This window comes from Cervus canadensis, chromosome 6 (genome assembly GCF_019320065.1).
Source record: "Cervus canadensis isolate Bull #8, Minnesota chromosome 6, ASM1932006v1, whole genome shotgun sequence".
NCBI lineage: Eukaryota > Metazoa > Chordata > Mammalia > Artiodactyla > Cervidae > Cervus > Cervus canadensis.
In genome coordinates this window covers 57,604,572-57,630,160 of record NC_057391.1, presented here as the reverse complement: position 1 = coordinate 57,630,160, position 25,589 = coordinate 57,604,572, and the positions used below count along the sequence as shown (strand labels likewise).

At 38.9% G+C, this 25,589-nt stretch overlaps 1 protein-coding gene across 1 annotated transcript in view; it reads right to left on the bottom strand.

Annotated features, from left to right (window-relative positions):
* The window catches only part of FBN1 (fibrillin 1), a 257,123-nt gene that overhangs the window by 24,935 nt on the left and 206,599 nt on the right, over nt 1-25,589 (bottom strand). The window contains exons 46-59 of the mRNA XM_043473020.1: nt 21,766-21,891; nt 19,657-19,773; nt 18,695-18,823; nt 18,008-18,127; nt 15,490-15,615; nt 10,051-10,200; nt 9,655-9,720; nt 9,271-9,387; nt 7,401-7,520; nt 5,727-5,849; nt 4,310-4,441; nt 2,320-2,445; nt 1,540-1,746; nt 174-299 (exon numbers count right to left, since the gene is read on the bottom strand). Coding sequence (XP_043328955.1) covers nt 174-299; nt 1,540-1,746; nt 2,320-2,445; nt 4,310-4,441; nt 5,727-5,849; nt 7,401-7,520; nt 9,271-9,387; nt 9,655-9,720; nt 10,051-10,200; nt 15,490-15,615; nt 18,008-18,127; nt 18,695-18,823; nt 19,657-19,773; nt 21,766-21,891 — 1,785 coding nt within the window. The remainder of the gene's footprint in view (nt 1-173; nt 300-1,539; nt 1,747-2,319; nt 2,446-4,309; nt 4,442-5,726; nt 5,850-7,400; nt 7,521-9,270; nt 9,388-9,654; nt 9,721-10,050; nt 10,201-15,489; nt 15,616-18,007; nt 18,128-18,694; nt 18,824-19,656; nt 19,774-21,765; nt 21,892-25,589) is intronic.

Genomic DNA, 25,589 nt, shown 5'->3' with positions numbered 1-25,589 from the left:
AAGAATCTTAATTTTAAAGAAAGAAAAGATAAACTGTATAGTCTTTGTTTACTGTCTTACGTTTCCTTATGAAATTACACAGGCTTTTTAGAGTTTTAGTTTGAGGGTTTTTTCCTCATAATATACAACTTCCACCCGAGAATAAACCTGAGCATCAGAAATAGAACACTTACCTACACAGGCAGTTCCAGTTATATCTGGAGTGTAGCCAGTTTTACAAATGCAGTGATATGATCCTCTGTCATTGACACATTCCCCATTTCGGCAAACATCATGAATAACCTTGCACTCATCAATATCTATAATTTAATAAATAGCAATTAAAATGAGAAAGGCATTATAAAAGGGCCAATATGTACTGTTGGGCATTAAAGCCACTGACACTCACATCTTGACACTTCTACCTCCTTACTGCTTAGCAGGGTGCCCATAGCAAGTGAGTTCTTAGCCTTGGATTGTCAAGTAACAATTTTATACCCATAGCTCTTATTTTTACTGATCTTTTCAAGATTACTCTGAAATGCAATATAGCATACTATCATTGGTCTGAAGAAATGAGTCTACCATCTCATTTTCACATCTGCCAAAGAATCATAAATCACTTTGGTCATTTCATCTATTCTATCTTTACCATCCAATTCTGTTATTCTACCTTAGTCACATCTTTGTAACATGAACATAAATCCTGTTTAATCTCTTTAATTCTTCTCTCACTTCTGATTTTCTCCCAAGGATCTCAAAGTCTCTTTTTATGAGACTGCAAACAATTGCAGTTATTGTTGATGAAGATAGGCCTGGAAGTCTTTTTCAGAGCAGCCTCAGACACCTTGACAGCCTCCACATCCCTCTCAAGCTGACGTGGCTTGTACTTTTCCAGAGGCAGCTGTCTTAATTGCCAGTACAATCATCCCTCCATATCCAGGGCACTGGTTCCAGAACTACCTTGTTGATATTGAAATTCATGGACACTCAAGTCCCATATACAAAATGGCATAGTACAGTTAGCACTGCAGGTTCAATTAACCTTGGGTAGGAATCAATCCAAGGTTGGTTGGATCTAAAGATATGGAACCTGTGGATATGGAAGGCTGACTGTGTATCAGCATTGTTTTATACTTCTTTCATGTGATATATTTCAGCCAGTTTTATGAGATAAAATACATATTGGTGGGCTACTTCAGGAATTTAGTGATCATTTATTCCAATATGTATCTAAAAGATTATATTCTGAGTAAAAGGTTATATTCTTGTAACAAACCAGCTTAAAAAGTTGAGGACTCCTTGTAATGCAAAGACATGAGCTGAAGCACACACATTAATCAGACCAAGGACACTCTGGCAACATGGCTCTGAATATCTAAAGTACCATAATGATTTTTTTTTTGGGGGGGGGTCAACCTAAACTATGCAACTTAGCCTAGGCCCACATTATAGATTCTATATTCTCATCTGCTCCTCATAAAACAAATTCCCTGAAAGTATCTTTGGACCATAAATGAAGTACCTGCTCCGTTGGTGAAAAATCAGAAAATGAAGTACCTGCTCCATTGGTCATAAACCCTCGGCCATGGGGGCAGAGTTTTTTGAAAGCCACAGTGCCCTGGAAAGGGCAGATCTCACAGTGGGGCCCCCAGCCTCTCCCTCCATCGCAGCAGCATTCAGACTTAGTGACGGGGTTCCTGTTGCTTGACCCGATCTGACACATGTTCTGGAGCACCTCTGTGAAGCAGTACCCTTCCCGGTTGTCTGGAAGGGACATTATGAATGCAAAGAGGATGTCAGGGAACTTTAGAAGCATAACATGGTATTCCGAATTTGCTCAGATATTAAAACCCAAGAAGGATGTAACACTTTACCCTGGCTGAGAAGGAGCAAGAAGGGAAAGCTGGAAGCAGCAGTAAGAGAAAAAGGATGACATCTGGGGAAAACAAGACAAGATATTCAGTAAGTGGGCAGAAAGGCACTGGCATCAACAAGATTATCACTCTATCTGTTCCCAGAAATGTGGAGAACCAGGCTATAGCGAGGGTCAGAGAAACACATGGAAACTGATCCTGAGCATCAAGAGCTTAAAAAGGCAGCTGAGAAAGAAATTCCAAACAAGTGACTCAATAATACAATTAGCAAAGGAAGAATTTAGCGGCAGGGTGGTGCTAAGCCCAGTGGACAATCATGGTCATAGAGTCATCTCCAAAATATGAACATTGTTAACCTTTCCTCAAATTTCAACATCTTCTATTATTTCAAATAAGTGATCTGGTTTCAAGCATCCCCATGTGGAGGCTGGGGTTACAAAAGCACCCTGTGGTCTGTACTCACCGAGGCACTCATCCTGGTTGGGGCTGGCTGTGAAGCCGTCGTTGCACTCACAGGTATAGCTCCCCCTGGTGTTGAGGCAGCGCCCGTTCTCACAGATCCCGGGCTTGGTCTGACATTCATTCTCATCTGTGTGGTGTGAAGGACCAAAAACAAGAGGCGTCATCTGTCCGCTTTGTACAAAGATAGATTCTTTTTTTCTTTTAAGAAACAAAAGTTTAGTTTGTGACTAGATAACCTATTCACATGGTTCCAAATTCAAAGGGTACAAAAGAATATACAGCCCAAAGTGCCCCTCCCTCTCCTCTTCCCCAGCCACCAAACTTCCTTCCTGGGAAGCAACCAGTGCTACTGCTAAGTTCTGGAATATCCTCCTGGAGATGAATTATACCCATACAAACAAATACAGCCATATGTGTGATATACCTCCACCCTTTAAAAACATAATTGATAGCATGTTTACATACTTAAACATAGATGATAGCACTTTAGGTACACTTACGTTTTTCACTTAAATTTAAAACTTGCCATATCTGTATGTGTAGAGGATTCTCAGAAGGGTTATTTTAAACGAAGAGAAAAAATCCTTAAGATCAATATGTTAAAGAAATATTACAATACTCACTAGAATAATGTCTGTGATGGTGAGTTTTGACCTGAGGGAGTTTGTCTACACTAATCTTCTGATGCAATGTAGATTATGCCTATAATAATACTTCAACAGTATTAAGGAATAATGAATCATAATTCAGTCTCCCTAGTTTAAAAAAAAAGTATTGAAATAGCTGGAGAGTTGAAAGATCATAAAGTAATTTGCCTAGATGCTCCCATTGAGAATAATTCCAAGCCCCTGAGGCAGAGATCTTGTTGTGAGAGCCAGAGAATTGGAACAGGTTAAAATTGGCAATGCCAAGGCCACGCTGATACCAATGAAACCAATATCTGAGGGTGGGACCTGAGCTCTCCAAGTGATTCCAATGTGCAGCTGAGGCTGAGAATCACTATTCCCAGAAGATCCAGTGAGTGATCATAAGGCCACATGCTTTTTCTATGCTTTTAAAGTCTGCTCTTCAACGTCGGTTTAAATCTGTATCTTACAGAGTAAGGGGACAATATGGTTCTTAAGCTTCTTGACCGACAACATGAGAAACGGTATATGTAGAAATTTTCTAGTATTTTTTCTTTATTAACTAAAGCAGAAGTCAGGAAACTTCTGTAAGAACAGTAATATTATAACATTACTGTATAATATATAGTCAGTATTTTAGGCTTTGTAGGCCATTTGATCTCTGTTGCAACTATTCTGCTCTGTTACTGTGGCATGAAGGCAGCCATGGAAAATTATGAATGGTTACAGCTCTGTTCCAAAACGAGTCTATTTACAAAAACAGGTGGTAGGTTGGCGAGCTGAATTTGGCCCTAGGACTGTGGTTTGCCAATCTCTGGTCTACTATGCTTTTCAAGGCTGAATCCACATTAGAATCACCTGGGGAGCTTTTAAAACTAGCAGGGCTTGGGCCTCAATCTAGATAAGACCAGTTTCTCTGGATGTAGATCCCACTCGTTTAGTGATATTTCTGGCTTAGTGAAATTTACTGAACAACTGTACTCAATGTTAGGGTGGCAGTAGCAAAGTTAAGCCAGTAGGGAGGCATTCCAATGTGATGGGAAGACCCGAACTCAAAGCAACAAAGGAGTCTAAACAATAAAGGAAGGGACTAGAGGAAATACCTGGTCTTCTAATCCTGGCAGCAAAATGGACCTAGCAAAGCACTCAAAGGCCAGCTCAGAGGGAGAGAAATGATGCTGCTGGTGGAATTCATAGATAATCAAGAGGCAAGGAGGCCTCCATGGAAAGTCATGATAGGAGGTAAGAGAGGCAAGATGGCTCTGGCCAAGGAGAAGACAGCATCCACGAGGACGCAGAGCCCTCGTCCGTTCCATCCTTTGTTGCATCCCACTCACTCAGCCCCTCTGATGGGGCTGCCCTCACCTACGCAGCCTTCTCCGTCGGGCCTTCGCTGATACCCAGGCCCACAGATGCAGAGGTACGTGCCGATGAGATTCTTGCACTCCATCTGTTTTTCAGCACAGTCATGCTTTCCCTCTTCACACTCATCCTCATCTGGAAAGAAAGAATGTACAAATTCGTAAAAGGAGCAGCCTTAATCTCCTGCCCTTTAAATATGACAGTTATCAGGTAACCCGTTTTTACTGACACTGTTTCAACATTAAGCTACTTCCTTTTGCATTTTTGGGAGCTTGTCTCTTAAGGCATCTTCTAACCACCTTTGAACTTAAGAAATTTCTCTCTAGCTGATAAATTTTTCAAAGACAGGAAGTGTGATTTCTAATTAGTTTTGACAAATTGAACTAAAAAGGCCTTATACAAAGCTTTCATAATATGATAATTATAACAGCATTATCAAACTAATAATAAACCAATGCTTCCACTATATAATGCTTAAATAATATAGCTTATGATGTCTTAATATCATAGTATTAATATGACAGAATAATTGTGAAATATAATAATGAAAGACTGTTTTTTATACTTTGAGGAAAAGACAGGCATCTACAAATATCTTCTCTACTAGGTCTTCCCTCCATTTTCTTTTTTCTGGCACAGTGTGGCTCTTCTTCATTCTTTACTTTCTGTCCTATTACATTTCCTTCTTTTTATCTTTCCCCTTTATGTTATCTGAATTGAGAAATTTGAACTTTAGCCTGCATGTGACATGGAGCTCTTGCTTTGGAAATCTTCCTACCTTTAAGAAAAATTCTATGTAAATCATTTGAAAAGAACAGATATCTGCTCATTTAAGAACTTGGGAGAAGCAAATCAGAGCTCTTCAGGGATCCCCAGGATTCACCGAACTTTGTATAACAGAGCTTAGTCCAGTACTTTGGCAATTGCAGGTGTTCATGAAGCACTTTTAAAGGAAATTGTTCCAAGTCAGCTCCATATGCTACCCCATTCTTGGAATATAATATCCCATAGTGATGGGGATTATTGATTATTCACATTCCTTCCTTGTGTTCTCATATTCTTAGTTATCATACTATGATTATTTATAGCTCTCTCTCAGCCTCTTCATATTGAGCTTCTTATATGTGGGGAAGTCCTTTTCTTCCCCTTATATCTCTACATCTCGTAGAATGGCTGGCATGTCATAGGTATGCAATGTGTGGTGAACTAAAAAGGGTCTGCAGTGCCACCCTCAACCCAGTTTTAAGCTACAATTTAGGAGAAAATGTAGCAATGACAACCGTCATATTGTCCATAGACTACAGCAGTGTTCCCCAATTTCCAGTCTTTCTCTACTAGCAGATGCTTTGGAAGGACATCTCCCATCATAGACAGAGTGAGAACACCCTGGCTTAGATGACTTTGAACATGCATGTCTCACCTTTGCACATCCTTCTGTCTTCTCTCAGAACATATCCAGCAGGACACTTGCATTCATATGACCCATAAGTATTTACACATCGGAAGGCACAGAGCAGAGGATTCTGGGCACACTCATTTATATCTGCAGAAGAAGGTAGGAAGAGAATAATGGATCATAAGCCTCAACCAAAAAAGGAATATACTTTTACCAAAAGTTGCAATGTTTCATTGTCATAAACATGGATGGACCAAGCAGTCTCTGCATTTCCAGGATTATAAAATGAGTTGGTTATTTTATAATTGGCCTAAGTAGGGTGATCATACACCTACTTGGTTCTTCCAGCACAATCTAAGTTTATACTTATTGTGCTGGTATAATTATTGTTATTTAGGCAGATGAGAAATTATAGGTCATCCAACATATAGAGAACTTTTCAGAAATGCTGGCTTTGAAGTCTCAAGTTGACCAGTTACCACTCCCTAAAGTCACAATGAAATCGGGATCAGTTTTACCCCATTTAGCCAGAATAACTGCTAAGTCAACTGCTGTGAGAACAGCCAGAACCCCCAGTATCATTAACCCCTCCCCTTCTCCAGATAAAAGACGCTCCTATGAAGTAACAGTGATTCTCATGCCCAAGAAAGTATTCTGAATAATTTTACACTTACAGAGATATTGTACTTAGTTCATACTGAGGCTTAAGTTATAGCCTCAAATAGGAATAATAGTAATAGATTAATAGATAAAAAGTGGTTTCTGTAGATTGCATAGTTTGGAACCATCAGAATATGGTTCAGAAAATCAGGATTAAAACAGATCTTCTTGATTACCACATTTCTCCCTAAGGCCAACGATTCTGACAAAAACATCTGTGAGATTCAATATCATGATCTAGTCACAGCCGTTAAAGATTCACCAACATCTTTGATGAGGAGTATTGATAGATAATACCTCTAATGAAAAGCTCACCTTAATACCCACTGTACCATCTCCTCACCTTCATTCTTTTCTTAAACCAGTGGTCTCAACTTAAGAGTGCATTGGAACCACCTACAGGGCTGCTGGTCCCACCCTTAGAGTGTCTGATTCAGGAGGTCTGGGACAAGGCCTGAAAATCTGTATTTCTAACAGATTTCCAGGTGACACTGATGTGGCTGATCCAGGGACCACCCTTTGAGAGCTGCTATTCTAGACACTTCCTCACTTGCTTTTCTTTCCTTGCATCCTACCAGACATACTGGCTGTTGCTTAGAGAGTATCGACAGCCTCTTTTGCAGTGATTGCCCCCAGAGAGAGAAAGGATATTGGTGTCAATCTTAGTGTGTAGTTGTTTCTATGAAGAGGAAAGAAAAAGAAAGGGTGTATAGGATACAGTGGGAAAAAGGGGAGACAAAGAAAATAAAAAAGAGAGTAGGAGACAGGACAGGTGTTATATTCAAATATTAGTGGTAATAGAGACCCCAAGAAGAACTCTGCATGAGATGCGGCATCACCTGGGCCATGAACCACCTACATCTTTTTCAGATACTTTCTGCAGAGAGGAGGCCAGATAGAGAAGAAATGATGACATGGCCCAGATTTTCTTTATTTTATATACCCTGCCTGGTATTTAATACTAAGGATTATAATCAACCAACTACTATCCCTATGATCAGAACATGCAACCAACTATCCTATGTTTAAGAGGCTTACCTTCACAAGTCATCATTGGCCCAGGCTCAAATCCCTCCTCACAGGTGCATTCGAAACCTCCAATCACATTCTTGCAGGTTCCATTTCCACAAGGATTGCCTACTGAACATTCATCAGTGTCTGCAAATGATCAGAAGTGTAGTCAAAATATGATGAATTGAGAGAAAATGGACTTGGACTCAGATAGTACCTTTCAAACTCCAGCGGAGTACTTTGATCTCTAACATTTTGGTTCATTCTCATTCTGCGCTTGCAAGAGAGGAGTGCGTATCTTATGACCACAGATTTATAGCTGTGAAATTTGACTTGCTAAGTGGCAGTAACAGTACCCAGGCTTCTTATCCCTCACTGTGCTCTTTGCTGTGGGCGTCTCCAGCCTCCTATGTTATGAAATACATCTACTGGGAAGAGATGCTCAAAGGGTTAAAACAAGGCTTCTCTTACAAGTCAAAAGTTTTTGCTTACTTAATGTTAGAAATACACCTCCAGTTTGGCCTTACATTACATCATTCTCCAAGAAGCCTTAAACATGATGGATTTTTGCCAGATATAAAATAGAAGACTAAACTTACGCAAAATAAGAGACCAGAGGTTAAGCAAAATTGAGACACTGGATAAAGTCAAGAGTCAAGTAGATTTTGTTGAATTTGTGGAAACCAGATGGCTTCCATTAGGCAGAAGAAAGGCTAGAAAGAAATATGTTTAGGGTATGATCTCTCTAAACAACTGTGGAGATAAGTCTTACCAAGGAAGTCTAAAAAATATATGTCTCCTAATCCATCCACCTAGAATATTGACTGTTCTTATTCTGACATATCTCTTGGGGAGAATACCTTCCTTTGGGAAAGGAACATTCCAGAGAAATAACATTGCTATCTCAGCTGTCTAGAGCACAGAAAAGTGATGAATTATTATTGAGGGCTGTGTCTCATGTTAGGTTCTGAAGTCAGAAAGTGAGGGCAAGAGGGCAGGGCTGAGAGTCCCTGGTGAAGAGGCGTATTTCTTACATATATCGTAGCACTAACTGAAGATATTGAACAGAAAACACTGGCAACTTTGCTTTTGTTCTGCTATGAAATTGCATTTCACTGTCAGGAATATTACAGCTCTTTCAAGTTAATAAAAATCACACTATCATTGGTTTTTAGAGTTGTACGGTAATTAGAAATATTTTAATCCATCTGCATGATATTTATTATATTCTGAATCTTGGCTGAAAAACTTGCTTAAGTTCCCACAGCCATGGCTGTGGGTAAAAACCACATACCCTGATGCCCTGTATAGAAAGAACATTTTCTAATGCACACAGACAAACCCTCAGCATTTATGCCATTATTAATTTAGGTTACATTGAATGGTTTTGAATTTCTTAGATAAAAGAGGTCAAAGGTCAGTCACAGGAGCCATTCTTTGAAATTTTAATAAGGGGGCTAATACAAGGGGATACCCTGGGTAGGCAGCCTCTCACAGTACTAAGTGTAACAAAATCTGGGTAAATTTTGTGTTTTCCATACTGAGAGAATAAGATTATGACAATTAACAATTTTTTTTTAATTTCATAAAGGCTTTCACTATAATGCTGTCCTTTTAACCATCTCTTCAAGTGTGTTCAGTGACCTCGTCATCAGACTTTAAGGTCCAATCAAGGAAGGACCCTGTTGGCTCGGCTCACTAGTGTAGCCAAAAAACCAAGCACAGTGCCTGGTACCTGGCAGGCACCCGGCCGGTATCGCTAGATGAATGATACATGAATGAGTAAATAAAACTTATTTCTGTCCCATCCTGGTGTTTATATATCCTTGTGTGAATGCTGAATTGCTTAATTTCCGATTTGTAAAATCTCCGTAGAAGAAGCCACTTTATTACTCACCCACACATTCATTCCCTTGCAGAATGTAGCCAAAGGGACATTCGCAGCGATACGACCCATCGGTGTTGATGCACTGCCCGTGTTTACAGACATCGGGTTCTTTGCACTCATCCATGTCTTAAGCATAGGAGGAAAAAACAGTGAACAACAAAGTAACTTTTTAGAAACACAAAGGGATATTGTGATTGTTTCAGTGTCTAATCGATAAAATGTATTATAATATTAACATACAATATAAAAATATAATTGGTATCTAAATGAAAAGACCAAAAAATAGGGCTTCATTTACCAAGATAAATGTGGAGAAATAACAGCAAGAGAAAGGACAAGGAAGAGACTGGTTGAGAATATTATAAAATGTTGAGTCCAGCGCAAGCTACTCACCAACTGCTGAATCATCGGGTCCCACGATGATGCCACTTCCATAGGGACAGATCTGGCGGAAGGCCTCTGTGGTGGAGATGAACCCTCGTTAATGGGTGGGCCAATGGCATTTAGCAAATATCGTGTGGAGTCTGCACATACTGGAATACGATGAACAATCCAAGCCCAGAAACCAGAGAAAGTTAACAAAGCTCTCAGAGCTGGGGTACCTACTACTTGGGCAGCTTCGAGTCATAACATACTTCAGAAAAAAATAACTACCTCGCTCCTAAGATAAAATAATCTTAGCGAACATTTCACTTGGACTTAACAATTAAATTGTCTTATTTTCCGAAAGCCTGCAGCCTTACAGCCTGCACTGTGAATGGCCCAAAGAGATGCAGACAGGAGACATACCATCGGGTTCAGTGGGGCACAGCTCGCAGGGATCTCCCCAACCTTCTCCCTTCAAGGCACAGCAGCATTCCTGTTTGGAGTGATTTCTGGATTTGGGTGATGAACACTTTCCTCCTTCAAACTTCGCGTAACAGTAGCTCATTCGTAAATCTGCAGCAAAAATTCAAGACACCCCTCAGTGGCTTTCCTGCTAAGTCATCATTGTATAACATTGAGTAAGAAACAATCCACTCTGTTAAATGTGATCTCTTCTTATGACTGAAGTCATACTTTTTAAGTGATTATAAAAGTAGCTGAGCTGAGATCATTGAGTGAAAGAGTTCGTTGCTCAGTTGTGTCTGACTCTTTGCGACCCCACATGCCCGCGAGGCTCCTCTGTCCATGGGACTCTACCAGGCAAGAATACTGGAGTGAGTTGCCATGCCATCCTTCAGGGGATTTTCCTGGCCCAGGGATCGAACCTGGGTCTCATGCATTGCAGGCAGATTCTTTACCATCTGAGCCACCAGGGAAGCCTGAGATCCTTAAAGTGATAAATAACCTTTGTAGTACGATCTGAAGAACAAATCTGTGTGACTTTTACCTTATTACTTTTCATTTTATCCAAGGTTCCGAAGCAGTCTGATGTGAGTCCAGTGCTGTCACCATCAGTGACTTCCGGATGGGGACATTCAGAGGTGGACTAACATTTAGTAAGCACTCTACCTTAAGGTAGCTCTCCCAGCTCTAGGTCTCACTGTGATATCACACACTGCACTGTGTATTCTGTGTCGCCTAAGCCCTGGAGACAAAACCCCAGATTCCAGGCGTAGAGCAAATAAGATGTGCCAGTTTTGTGGGCTGGCAAAAATACAACTCAGTGATATTTCACTGAAGCAGCTATTCAGTTTCTGTCCACAAAATATATGTGAGGTTTTCTGCAGATTTTATGCACATGTGTGTACACACTTGCACACACACAGAAGCTTATCTGGCTCAACAGAGAGAGGGAAGGTAAAGAGGACAGGAAGATAGGTGGATGTGAAGGAGAATAATCATCCTTTCAAAGGATATATTTCTTTCTTTTTTGACTTCATTACAACTTTAATGTATTACTATACCACTAATATTACAGTATAAAAAAGGAAAAAAACTAAAGAATTGGTTCTTTCTAATTACATTAATGTATTTTTAAGTGAGAAAAAATGTAAACCTATATCTTACTCTGTCACAGTAATGAATAATAACATTTGAATAATGAATAATAAATCTATGTTTGGTAAACATAGATTTTAGCTTATACATGACAGATTTTACTGACTGGGTAATCTTTGAAACTGAAATTTATGCTTCTTTTTAGGTTATTTTGTGCTTTAAAACTAAAGAATGAAGCAGAAAACATCAGTATTTTGATGTACATAAATTGTATGTTTAATATACTTTGATTTTATTAAAATTTACTTATTTGTTATTTTAAAGGATATATTTCCTTAACATCAGTTCTTTCTTGGCAACTCCAACATGGAGCATGGGATTGGTATCTAGGTCCTACAAAATTCTCCAGTGTTGCTTGACATAGCTTTGGAAACTGACTTTTCCATTTCTTATAGAGCAAATTGGGTGACTCTAAAAAGTGAGCTCATCCAAGAGCCTGGAGTGTGTTTGCCCTCAAATTTGACTTCCAAAGTTTTGCAGACTCCTCTGAGTCACACAGATGCTGAAATCTGCAGGTTTTAAGGAAATGTGTTCAGCTCCATTTTGCACAATACCCCTTTCTTTATGAATGACCAGGTCTGCTCTCTCCTGTCAATGTTTTCAAGTCCAGGTAGCAAATTATTAGAGCCATTTATGACTTCAGTTAAGACAATTTTACCGTCTTAACTAGACAAGGTGAGAATAACTGAGTTGCAAAAGATCACAGGAGGAAAATTTTCATGAATTAAAGTATCAGCCAACCATATTTACCAGGCTCCAATAAGTCAAATTCAGTTGGCCTTTGCAATGAACTTGTTGAACTCATCATGGCTACAACTCTTCAGATAAATGATCTCTCTGGGGGCTACAGCATTTTCACATTTGTTATGGGTGGGGACCTTTTTTGCAAACTACTCTTCTGAAGGTGAAGAGCAATAAAAGCTGATCCTTGTCCTGCAGCATCTCCTCGATGCAAATTTTGTCTCTGTTGAGAAGCTTCAAGATTTTACAAACTAGTTTTTTAAAGAACACCTTTTAATTTGCTTTCTTTTTATTTTTTTTCCCCCAGAAATCAAAATATTAGGTTTATTACTGCTGACACCTGGCATGGAAAACATGTCTCTGAATTGCTGGCATGTCTCATGGCTTCCTCACGTTCCTCCCAGAATTTGCTTTACTCCTCAAGTCCATTGTCACATATAGCATTTTGTGTTTATTCGTCCTATTTTTATTATTTATGCCTATAACTATCTTAAGATATAATTTAATGACTACTCAAAAAAAAAATCTCAACAAGCATATCAAAACTCAGTTCTTTCCTCTGTCTTCTAGCTTGAAATGTATCTTGAAATGCAGACTTAATGCTTAATGAGTAGAGTTTTTATTTGGGATTATTTAAAAATTTTAGAAATAGATAGTGGTGATGGTTACACAAAATTATGAATACAATTTTAGTGTCACTGAAGTATACGTTTTAAATACCTCAAATGACAAATTTTATGTAATGTACAATCTTACATAATTTTTGTCACTCCAAACATTTTAATTTATATTACAAATGTTAATATCCATCACCAATCACTATTTTAATTTCAAAATTAAGAAGCAAGACAATTAAGGCTTTTTGTCTCTACAGATAGGAATTTTCTTTGGTTTTAACCCTAGAGAGTTCATATCACTTTTTTATGTCCCCTTGGATTGTATGTACAGTTTTCCCACACAAATATTTTTTATCATGACCATACTGCCTGTATTTTTAAAAGTTTATACCTGATCTGATTTTTTAAAATTAATAATGTCATATGCAAACACTTACTGAATTGTACACTTAAATAAATGAATTGTATGGTATGTATGTTATATCTCAATAAAATGCTTAAAATACCAAAAAAAAAAAAACCGAAAGAAATGTATCTTTTAAACCTGGATACATGCATGTTCTAATATTGGTCTGTTCTCATTCTCTTTTCCTTTTATTACTGACCCTGTTCCATACCCCAGCCCACCTCCCCAGCACCACTGTATCACCTCACCCCAGAAAAAAATCTAGGTATGAAGTTTAGAGTGAGCCAAAGGGACAAACTGCCTTCACGGAACTTTGCTGCAGGGGTGGCTCACTTACCTCTGTGGCCTTCAGGTGCGAGTTTGTGCACCTGAGTCCTAGATCCCATTTGTTCCTTCAAAAACATTATCCATGGTTCTCTTCTATGGAATTTTCTAATTTTATGGGCAATAGAAGCTTGACTCCTAATTTGCTATCTTATAATAAAAACACAGCTCTCAATTCCCTGGCTCTAGCAAAATCTGTGTCCTGTGGGAGATTTACATTGGCTTTGTGGTCACTCTCTAGAATTGGTGTTTTAATCAAAGGTGCCAGGCACTGGGAAAGAGTTTGTATGCACCCGCATCCTTTAACGAGGGCTTGCTCGGATGCTTGTTTACCAGTCCATCTGTGAAGCACCCTTAATGACCTTTGAAATTTCATCAGAGCTACAAAAGTCACTTTGCCTGCTTGCATTCCTCAATCCTGGCTCTGCCTCTTGGAGCTGAGCTTGTGGCAGGGCTGCTCACAGCTGGGCTGAGTCTTCCTGCAGCGTTAGCTTGCTCAGTGACAGGCCAGTGCAAATTGAATTAATAGCCTTTGAATTTCCTCTGGCCTGCCACATCGGCAGATTCACACCTGGTTTCTCACTACTTTCCTTCCAAACTCCGGCCAAGCCAAAGGCACACAAAAACAAAGGAGCAAGAGCTAGAATTTATCTGGCTGGTCTGCACCAAACAGACAGAATATCTGCTTGCATCAAGCACTGCTCCACCCACAACCCAGAAATCCACATGGGGCTCTGATAGCTACCTACAAGATCAAACCAACAGAGAATTCTCAATGCTCCCCCTTCACATCCCTAAATATTACATGACAAGATGACCAGTTGAAAAGTAAAAGGTTAATCAATTCAAATAACAATAATAAGAGTCTATGTAAGACTCAGAAATGAACAAAGCTTTGTCATGTATTCAATAAGACTGTTTGGGTAGGTATTCTGATTGTTTAAAAAGAAGAAAATTGAGCCTCCAAAAGATTAAATGACTTGCCCTAGGCTATAAATGACAAGGCTGTGATCCCTAAAGCCCAGTTTTTGGAATCTTAAATAACATCCATTGCCTTTTACTTGGTAATACGAAAGTAAAACAAAACAACCAAGAAAAAATCCTGAACAATAAAACAACAAAAAACCCACTGGAATGGGGTAGGGGTTGTGGGGTAGATATGTGTGTTTGCATGTGGTTTTTTTTTTTTTTTTTTGGGTCCTGAATTCATTAAACTAGTGTGTGTAAGTAGACAGACATATACAATTGCCTTCTTTAGTAAAAACTAAGCGCTCAGAGAAGGCAATGGCACCCCACTCCAGTACTCTTGCCTGAAAAATCCCACGGACGGAGGAGCCTGGTAGGCTGCAGTCCATGGGGTCGCTAAGAGTCGGACACGACTGAGCAACTTCACTTTCACTTTTCACTTTCATGCATTGGAGAAGGAAATGGCAAACTACTCCAGTGTTCTTGCCTGGAGAATCCCAGGGACGGCGGAGCCTGGTGGGCTGCCATCTATGGGGTCGTACAGAGTTGGACACGACTGAAGTGACTTAGCAGCAAGTAGTTTTCTGAGACATAATAAACTCTGTCATGCATAAGTTCAGGCTCCCCTTTTGACTTTTTTTGAAGTTCACAAATGTTATTCCTGAAAACAGACTATGGGCCAGCAAGAATCCTGGTCAGTTCACATTTATTTTTCTGTTTTCTTAGAAAACTTGTGATGTAAGAGATGGGCACTATGTCCTGGGAGCACATGAGTTAATCTGCATTTTTCTGTCTGAAAGTCTAGGTTTTGGCTCACATTTACACAGGTTACCTCTTCTGAGGCAGAGAACTTGTAAATGAACTTCCCCCAGGCTTTCCCGTGTTCAGTGGCTCATGGCTGATCCCCTGCTGACTGACCTGTCAGCATCTGTGTTCTCAGGGGGAGAGGCAGGTTTAAAGTGCCAGGACAGTTGTTGTACAAGCAACCATAACATGATGGATGAGTTTTTAACCTCAAAAGTAAAAATGAACTTTCTGACATATGGTAATCATTAGACCTCTGGGTGAATGAAAACACTCCATCTTCTCTTTTACAGAGAATCAAAGCTTTGCCATGTTTAAAAAAAATAAAACCACAACAAATAAACACAGAGTAATGAAAGTCTAAAGCCAAAAGTCAAAAGCACTTACCTTGGCACCTTCTTCCAGTGGAGGACAAGGAGAACCCGTCTGGACACAGACATTTGAAGCTGCCTTCAGTGTTACTGCACGTGCCCAAGGCACAGATTTCTGGCTCTTCAACACATTCATCAATATCTAAAAAAAAGTACATGTGTCAAACAAAGTCAAAACACAATGGAGACACTGTCAGATATTAAATGCACAATGTAAAAGCACAAAGCCTAACTGAGTTTCAAAATTCTTCCAATAATGAAGATTTTTTCCTGTATCACAATGCTGGGAGTGGACTTTAGGTTGTGATGACTTTTAAAAAACTAGTTTTGATGGTTCTTATCATAAAAATGGACTCTGCAAGTGCCTTCTTTGGGATGCAGTGAGAAACATCTTTTACCCAGATTGAGTTTATTAGATAATTAGAAAAGTTGCAGTAATCTCGTACTACCCTCAACTGGGAAGGAGCAAGAAACTCTAGAGTCTGACTTCACTAAAAAGTAAGCAGATGCTCTGAAATTCTAATTATTTTAACAATGAGTTACTCAGCGAGAGATCTAGGCCTTTGAAGCAAATTTGTTCCTCTCCACCCATCCACAGTGTTTTCCCCAGTAGCCTATGCTATCAACCTAAAACTGTGACTTTTACAAGGACACTAATACTTGTGAAAATAATGCAATACAAACTAAAGACATCACAGGAAATGAGGCTCCTATCTCTCATTTGCAGTTTGATTTTTCTGAAGACACAAAGATATCTTCCATGTAAAGACTATAGTTTTTTTTTTTTTTTATGGTCTAGATAATACGAGTTTGACACATAATTGTGGCATGTTTCCTTGAGCATATTAGAATACCTTATCTACTATAAAGGGGTAATTAAGGATGGTCTGCATCCTGAATGGCTTGAGTATGCCCTAGTTTGCCTGAGAGAGTCCTAGTTTATGCCTGTTGACCTGGACTCATGAATAGTGAGTGCCGGTCAAAACTGTCTTCATTTGGTGAGCCAAGTATATGATGACCCTACTTACGGAAAAAGTATGACCACTCTTTCCAAGAGGCTTACCCATCTTTTCCCCCTGACTTTCAGCAGGGATTTGTAGTGAAAAAGAGGTAAGTCTTGATTCTCAGCCATGCTATTTTAATGGAAATATTTTTTTTCCAACAAAAGAGATTATCTCTTATATCTTGGGACTCTTTATCTTCAGGTTTGTACAAGTTCTACCCACACCAAAATGTATTTGCATTACACAACTTTATTCCCATGAGGTCCAAGTAAAGAGAAGTTAAGAAATTAACTTTGTTATCTTGACTTAGTTTTGTAAATACCACACAATAGATATTCTAGAAATGTGCAGTGCAAAGTGATTATCTTTCTGTACAGTGTAAAACCAGCCTCTTCATCATTTCATGTTATGTCACATTTATAACTGCATCATGCTTCCTGTGGTTTATTAACTAACAAATCTGAACAAATGTGAACTAACAAAGCTGATGATGACTGAATTACTCCATCCCTACACTCCCTCCACCCCCATGTCCAATCTTTTCTTAAAAGTCAACTTTTGTAAAAATGCTCAGATATTTCCTTTTTTTTCTTGTTTTTGTTGTTATGCTTCTCCTATGGTAGAAATCAAACTGTAGGTGCCAGCTTCATAAGGGTAGGGACAAAGATTTAGAATGAACACATTTATTGACTATTCTGAAAATCATTTTTTCTATATATTTTCATTCTGTTCATTTAGGGATAATTTTGCATTAATCATGGAGGGAATAATGCTGACCTCTAATAGAAGTAAAATGACACAGTAATTTGTATTTAGGTCTAATTTTGATGTTTTTACTTAGAATATTATCCTTTGAGATTTAAATTAGATATATAATAAACATTTCTCATTGATTATATTAAAAGTGGACAATTCTTACTCATTAGGGATTAGACACACACTTGTTTAAAGGTGGGAGCATGGACTAGGTGACTTCTTAAAAGTTCTTTTCATCCTCTTTATTCATGAATTTCTGACAATTAATGTCTTTCATTTAATGCAATGTTACATGTATTGAGGAATGCAGTACTATAAAACTTGCTGAGAATTTATTTGTAGTTATATATTTCTACCACTCTACAAGTCAAAACAACAATGACAAATTACATAGCCACATTCATCCAACCTTGAATGTGATCACTTAAAGATTTTAACTAGACTCAGGAAGCTATTTTTAATTGCAACCCACTGGCACTTAAAAACAGGTAGTTCAGGACTTTTTATAAGCTGCATAAAAACACACTGGAAAAGGGTCAGAGCATGCAACCACCCAAGTACACAGAGCAAAACAGCTTCATCAGAGATTAGCCCGAGAACTAGATGTTCTTGTCTCACCATCTAATTATGAGCCCATAAGTCACACCCTACCCTTGGATTTGTCTGATAAAGTATTGCAAATGAAGACACCATTACACCATCTCAAAAATTTGACTGATAATGTCAATGAGGTAACCAATACTGCTCATTTCCAACTACTGGTAGCCCTCTTACCTTCACACTTGTCATTCTGGAGACTGTATCCAGGTGGACAAATACATCTGTAGGACCCATCCAAGTTTTGACAGGTGCCTGGGGCACATTTTCTGGGATCTAAGAGACATTCATTGATATCTGCAAAGAAAAGGGAAAAAGAAGAAAGGGTTTCCCACTGGCATGATTTCCATCAAGCAATTAAAATTCAAAGACACTGGAATCAAATCTAATATATAAATTTAAAGCCCCAAAATGCCACCATGAAAAAAATTAACACCTCAATAAAAATCAGCTTTATCAGCTTTTGGAAGTGTGCAAAGTAACAGCCCTACTTTATTTGATGTACAGAAAATTAAATATTTCCAGAAAAGTACAGCATTTAAAAAGTGAATGGCTGTGAAGATTTTTGAGGGCACCTAGCAGCTTATAGAAGAGCTTACTACAAAGCTATGTGGAAGAAAAAAAGAAAGGGAATTACAATTGTTTATAGGATAATTCAGCTGTCACACTGAATGTTGTAATATTGTAACTGTTTTCTGTAAGTACAGAAACTTAAAAGGTAAAGGGGAAGAGTACTACTGTATACCATATACACCTACAGGCAGCATTAGGGTAATTCTATTCTGATCTTTTCCCTCCAGGCTTCTGAAGGAAGAACTGTGATACAGACTGCGTGATTCCTGGCGTGGTCTCAGCAGCACTCACCCACACAGGTCCTCCCATCTGGAGCCACCTCATAGCCTTCATTGCACTGACACTGGAAGGACCCCACTGTATTGATGCATTGGCCATTTCTGCAAAGGTTCCCATTTCCAGTTGCACATTCATCAACATCTGCCAAGGAAAACATCCTTTGATATATTCCAAAGAAAAATGTCATAATCCCATTAATGACCAAAACCTTTAAGGGGAAAAATGCTTATTCTGAATTTCAGTGGCCTTTGCTGGCTCAAACTTAAGAAATTCTTTTCTGATCTAGTTTATAACAACAGACCTGGATTTATTTACCTATCAAAACTTTAAAGATGAAATAATTCTACTAATTCAATTGATAATTTGTTAGGATTTTATCTGAGTTTCACTTTGATCATCAATTTTAAAGGTTAAAACTGAATTACTAATACACAATACAGCTGAGAGTATTAATAACTATTCTTATAATCAGAAGTATATAAAAGTGGCCTCTTGCACAAAACAAAGTTTGGTTCCTCACCCTTGCTTGTGAATAGTATAGCATATTTTATAGGAAGAATTTTATAGCTTCAATAATTTACTTCTTTGAAGAGAGGCTACAGTGAAACACCTAGACAAGTAGGTCCACACTGCTCCTGAATTATGTAATTTCTTTACAAAGGATCATTTTTATATGTTTTAAAATATATTGAATTTACTTTGAAATGTATTTAATTTGTAGCATAGTAGACATAAAAAAATTATAGCTGCTAATGAGTATTTTAATAAAAGTCATAGATGTCCTAACTGTATTTGACACTGAGTTAGCACATTACTGATTATTAGTTACTTAATTAGCATATAACTCTTAACCAATTGTCACATTTTAAATGGTATATATTAAAAAGGATAGCCGGCACGCTGGAGATGATGCTAATTACAAAGACACACATGAAATCGCCTTCCTCTGGTGGCTGGCTGTTTTGCACACGTACCTATGCAGTCATTGTTGTGGGAAAGGATGAAACCGTGATTGCAGCGGCAGTTGAAGGAACCAATTGTGTTGCGGCAAGTGCCATTCCCACAGGCATCTCTTTCACACTCATTTATGTCTAGCAGGAACGAAGGAAAAGGAAAAAGGAAAGGAACAAAGGAAAATCATAATTATGAACAGAAGAAGGCGGAATATGGTCACCTGGGGTTAAAAGGCATTTTAGAGCTCACAAAGTGTTGTGCATCGGCTGAGAATTTCTAGATTTGATGTCAGTGTGAGTTCCCGCAGTGGCAGCTCCCTGGGAGAAACTAGCAAAAGGCGAGGTTCTAAGCCTTGGGAGAAAATCCTTTCCTTGGTTGGCATGTGAAAGGAGGCAAGCTAAGGACATGAGAACTGGACAAGAACTATTTTATTCTATTTACTTCTAGAATTCTCCACCCTTGCCACTTTTCTCAAATATTTTCACTTGGAAATGGAAACTTCTGTGCGCATCTGGGTCTTGATTCGCTGCCACCTCTGGCAAACTTCAGCCTTTAAGATTCTCACTCCAGTTTACCAAAAAGCAGTGAGTCACCTGATATTACCCCAAAATCAGCAACAAAATAAATTAGCTTTCTAACTCACCTGGAAGACGTCTGTTTCTTTCCCAGTCTGCCCCTAAAAACTCACGACCACTCCCACAAAATAGTGACTTATCTCTCTTCTAAATTATCCCAATGTGATGGCACTCAAGTTGGCTCTTCTCTAGCAGCACGAGTTGTCTTTTGGTTGGTCTACAACTTTTCACCTTGACTATCCTGTAAAGCTGTTTTGGCGCCTTATGATGTCTTTGCATCTTGTGACAGCAGTTATTATCTTTCTAGTAGGAGTATATTTTACTAAAGAGGACGTAAGAAATTAAGATGAAAACCACTGATATTCCTGGTTTTCGATATCGACAGGCAGAATGTGGAGGGCCAGGACAAAGGGCTGGGGAAGGAGTGGAAGGTAACACCTCAGGTTAGTAAAAGGTAGTGTTTAGAGTTAGGATTTCCTTTGCCTTCAAACTTTGGATGAATTATCTATGACTGTAAATCAGGATGCTATAGCTAAGCAGAATGTGTGTGTCTGGAGACTGCATGTGTGAAGACTGCATCCAAATGAGTCACCCTTCCAGCAATCAAGAACTTCTGCCGTCATTCATTTTTAGCCACGCAAGTGAAGTTCTTTGGTTGGGCAGGTTCTTTTGGTGGGGATTACAGATAACTCAGATGGGAGAAGGAGAATGAAAGTTGGACAGGGCTTCATGAATACACCGAGTTATCTCTCCAGTGATTAGTGGGACTGATTATAATCTTTAACTTAAAACTTGTTATCTGCTCTGAAGATGACAAAACTTTATGAGAATGTTCCCTAATGGATGAATCTAATTACATCCAAAGGCAAGCACTTTAAACATTATTGACTGTTCTTTTTCCTGATTCATGTTCATGTAGGCCCCAAAAGACTTAATGGATGTTGCTTTAAAATAGAAAAAGAAAGGAGGAAAGGAGAGAAATCGATTGATTGCATATTTGAAGTTTAGTCTAAATCAACATTCTGATTCAGTACTGAAACTGAGGAAGAGATTTAAAATCTTGAGCTCTTTTCCCCTAGGAAAATGATCTGTAAATTTGCCTTTAAGGACCTGCTATATCCATATATATATATATATATATATATATATATATATATATATATAAAACAGTTCTATATATACAGACACTTCTCAAAAAATGCTCATACTCAACCACTCAAAAGCTGCACTCTGTTCCAATGAGGCAAATTCACATAAATATTATAAAGGAACAGTAGGCTATTACCATTAATAAAAGTAATTTTTGTCTTAATATCTTTCTCAATTTATCCCTTTATCAAAAGTTTTTCTGAACTGACAGTCAAATGAATATCAAGAAAGAGGTTTATGATGTTCAGATTCCCAAAGATTAAATGTCAAAGGATATTAATGCGGCACACCTGCTTCTGTATTTTATAAATAACAAAACAATTAGTGTTAGCTTTTAAATATATTCAGATACACATGAATTTTTCAATAGGATGTGAAAAAATGAAATGATAGCCACATACTCACCCAAACACATGGTTTGATCAGCGTTTGTTTTAAAACCAGTGTGGCAGAGGCAATAAAAGCTTCCAACTGTGTCAATACACTGTCCGTGGCTGCATATATTGGGGATTTCTTGACATTCATTGCGATCTATAAATAAAAAGCATCTTAAGTGGAAACTTGGAAGGCCAAATCAAATCATTTTTTCTTTTTCAAATCAAATACCTTACTTCTAGGTATTGGCCTCAGGATTAATCCTAGTTCTAAACTAAGCCAGTAAAACTGATGCTGACATTATATTCAATATTTATTTTTGACTCAAAATTGGTTCAAACTTACTCTCATTTACTAGGCATATTCAGAGCATATTAACAATACACAAGTAATGAAAAACAGGGGCAGTATCCAAAAAATCTTCTGAAAGATGAGAAAACTTAGGCATAGAACGGGGAATAGAAATGCAAGCTGGGAGATAATCCATTTGATTATCTGCCTACACAGTATCCTAGACTATGGAATTAATTGAAGTATTTTGTCTAGTCAAGATTTGGTGTCTCAAATCATGGAAGCTTCATGGCTTCCTCTGGAAATTTAAACAAATCCCATTGCTAAGCTAGGTTTTCATGATGGACAGCCTGCATGGTCCCTTGCTCCAGTTTCACCCCATTATTTTGTCTCACTCCTATAACCTTTTGTTCCATCTTAACCAAGCCTTCCTGTCTACATAGGACTCCTTTCAGCACCTGACAATCCTAATGATGTTTCTTTCTTTCTTTTTTTTTAAATCCATATTCTTTCAAAAGGAAGCCCTCTCATCTTGCTTCTGCCACTCCCTGGGCCCTAAGTTACATTTACTGTCAAGTTAATACTTCTTGCCCTCCTGAAATCTAATTATCTCAGGGGCCAAACATGTTGCATGAATTCACAAATGACATAATTGCATGCCTACTTAGTTCTCTAATTTTTTAAAGCTCTCAAGATTCCATGTTTAGGGAAAATGTAACTCGAGGAGCACTGATTTTCCTGTTGTCACAAAAGAAAGCAAATGGCAGAATGCTGCCGTGGGTGCAGATACCAGAGAGCAGCTTGGAACCTGGCTCTCAGCTGAATAATTCAAGCTTGCTGTTTGCCCGCCCCGGCTACTGAGAAGACAGAAAATGGGAATGGGTACCTTTTGCTGCCCAGGACACTTGTGCCCACGCCAGGACAGAATATACTCCCTCCATTTCATGTGCTCAGGCTGCCATTTATACAACTACTTCCTTCCAAGTACACAAAACATCTAGAGTCGATGAATCACCATGTCCTTTAGAAATCTCAGGTTGGGGGTGGGTGTATCATGAAAAGGGGAAACTAGGGTAGAGCATCTTAGGAGCTACAGCTGGTCTATGCAGAAATGCTAGTGAACAGATGATGTGTGTGCTAAGTTGCTTCAGTCATGTCCAACTCTTTGCAATCCTATGCCTGGCTCCTCTGTCCATGGAACTCTCCAGGCAAGAATACTGCAGTGGTAGCCATTTCCTTCTCCAAGGGATCTTCCTGACCCAGGGATTGAACCCAGGTCTCCTGCATTGCAGGCAGAGTCTTAACCATCTGACCTACCAGAGAAGCCCAAGAACAGATGATGATTATTCACATTTGGATAAAAATGAATTTCAAATGAGCAAACTGCTCCCTGCGATAGGCAGTGGACACTGATTTCCACTACCAAGCTCAGTGAAGAGAGTTGATTTTGAGGAATGGTGTCTCAGGGGCTTATTACAGTCAGCCTAGACCGTGGGCACCCTCAGGTAATACTGAGTCTGGGCGAATGCAAGGATCAGGTCTGTCTCATCTCTGGGGCCCACATGGAATGGACAGCATTAAGAATCTTTCTAGAAAAGGATCCTCAATTAGGAATTTTCTTTTCTACACTGCCTATTTCATGATGATTTTTTTTTTAAATGGATTTTTTAAATGGATCTTTTAAATGGATTACTTTGCAGTTCTGTTGGCAAAATAGAAAGTTACAATTCTAGAGAACTTGACTATGAAGTTCACTTTGTCTTGAGGTTTCAACAAGCATCAGGATTTAAATTCCCAGAAGAGTATGTCTGAGGTTGAGGTAGGAGATTTAAACAGAGTATTGGGGGGAAACACCCAGACAGTCAGCAGAGAGAGAGGAAACCATAAGGAAATAGCTGGGAAGAAGATGTTTTTAGTTGGACAAGGCATTTCGGAAGTGGCTGCCTATGCTCTAACTGCTCAGCTCCTGAGGTCAGACCAGCATCCTTGGCTTAGACACCTACCTGTTCTCTCAGGTCTCAGAAACACGGGTATGATGGCCAGCTGGTGAAATGAGGTACTGACAAGTTCAAATAAAAACCTTACTATGATAAGGAAATTTTAGTTCTTTTCATCTTAAACACAGGAAGAAAGGAATATTTTACAATACGTCTGAAAAATGCCATGTATAGGATAGTTTTTAAAGACATTTTAAGAGATTTTATAAGTAAGATGTGGGCCCTCCCTGGAGGTCCAGTGGTTAAGACTCTTGTGCTTCCACAGCAGAGGCCATGGGTTTGATCCCTGGTTGGGAAACAGATTCCACAGGTCGCATGGTGTGGTCAAAAAGATTTAGAAAAAGATTAAAAAGTGATAATTATAAAAAATAAAAGTAGGATGTAAGTGAAGACATTTCCAGAGTGAAGTCTTCAGCCCTAGAGGCTGAACAACTGCAAAACTCAAACTCAAGTACATCGCCTTTCTTGTAAGGATTTCATTGAACGAGGGACACAAAGCTTGGGCTACAAACAGCTCTCCCTCACGGTGCTTACTGCTGATTAACGCTGGATGAGCTTTATCCAGCGTGTTTATGTTAGTACTCTACAAAAAACTTGACAGGACGTAAGCCCCAGCCAGGCCCTGGTTGGCTATCTCATCTTGATGCTTACAACAGTTCTTCCCACATCTCGCCTAACGTGAAATGGTGTGAAACGACACGTTCCATATTATCAGCAATTCCTTATTTTGATCGGAATTATTTTACCCAGTTCCAAACAAGTATAAATTAAGAGCAAAATGCACGGAAGTGGTATGAATGCCAAATTTCATGAGGGTATTGTGACTCCTATCAGAGACGTCCTCACTTTTCCTGTCCTGTTTTTTTTTGTTGTTGTTGTTAATATGTGGATTACAACTGCTCTGTTGACAAAAAGCTAAACACTTGCACATGTTCCTTTAAATGCAAAAAACAAGCCTTGATTCTCAAAGTATTTTGTTCTGGTATTACACCCTCTTCCCACCAAAGTCTCATAAAACAATGCAAAATGCCCTATGGAGAGCAGTGTACTTCCTACCACTTAATCACTGGTGCACAAGGAAATCCAAGGAAAATCTGACCACGTTCCTTGGTGTTGTTTCATTCACAAATGCATAAACTATCCAGGAAACTCCTTGTGAAATGGACTACAGGCAAAACAACAGATTCTTCCTGACTCCTTTGCTAAATATATAATGGTTAATAATACTGAAAAACTCACATGAAAATCATTCTGAGGTGTTCCTTTGCTGCTGGGTTGAAACAGCAGTGTTTTCATTTTGATACCACTGGCTACAAAATACCATCAGATGTTTAATAACTTTTGCTGTTGTTGTTTAGTCGATAAGTTGTGTCCCACTCCCTTGTGACCCCGTGAATTGTAGCCCACCAGGCTCCTCTGTCCATGGGATTTCCCAGGCAAGAATGCTGGAGTGGGTTGTCATTTCCTCCTCCAGGGGATCTTCCTGACTCGGGGATCAAACCCACATCTCCTGTACTGGCAGGCGGGTTCTTTACTGCTGAGCCACGAGGGATAACTTCACTGTCA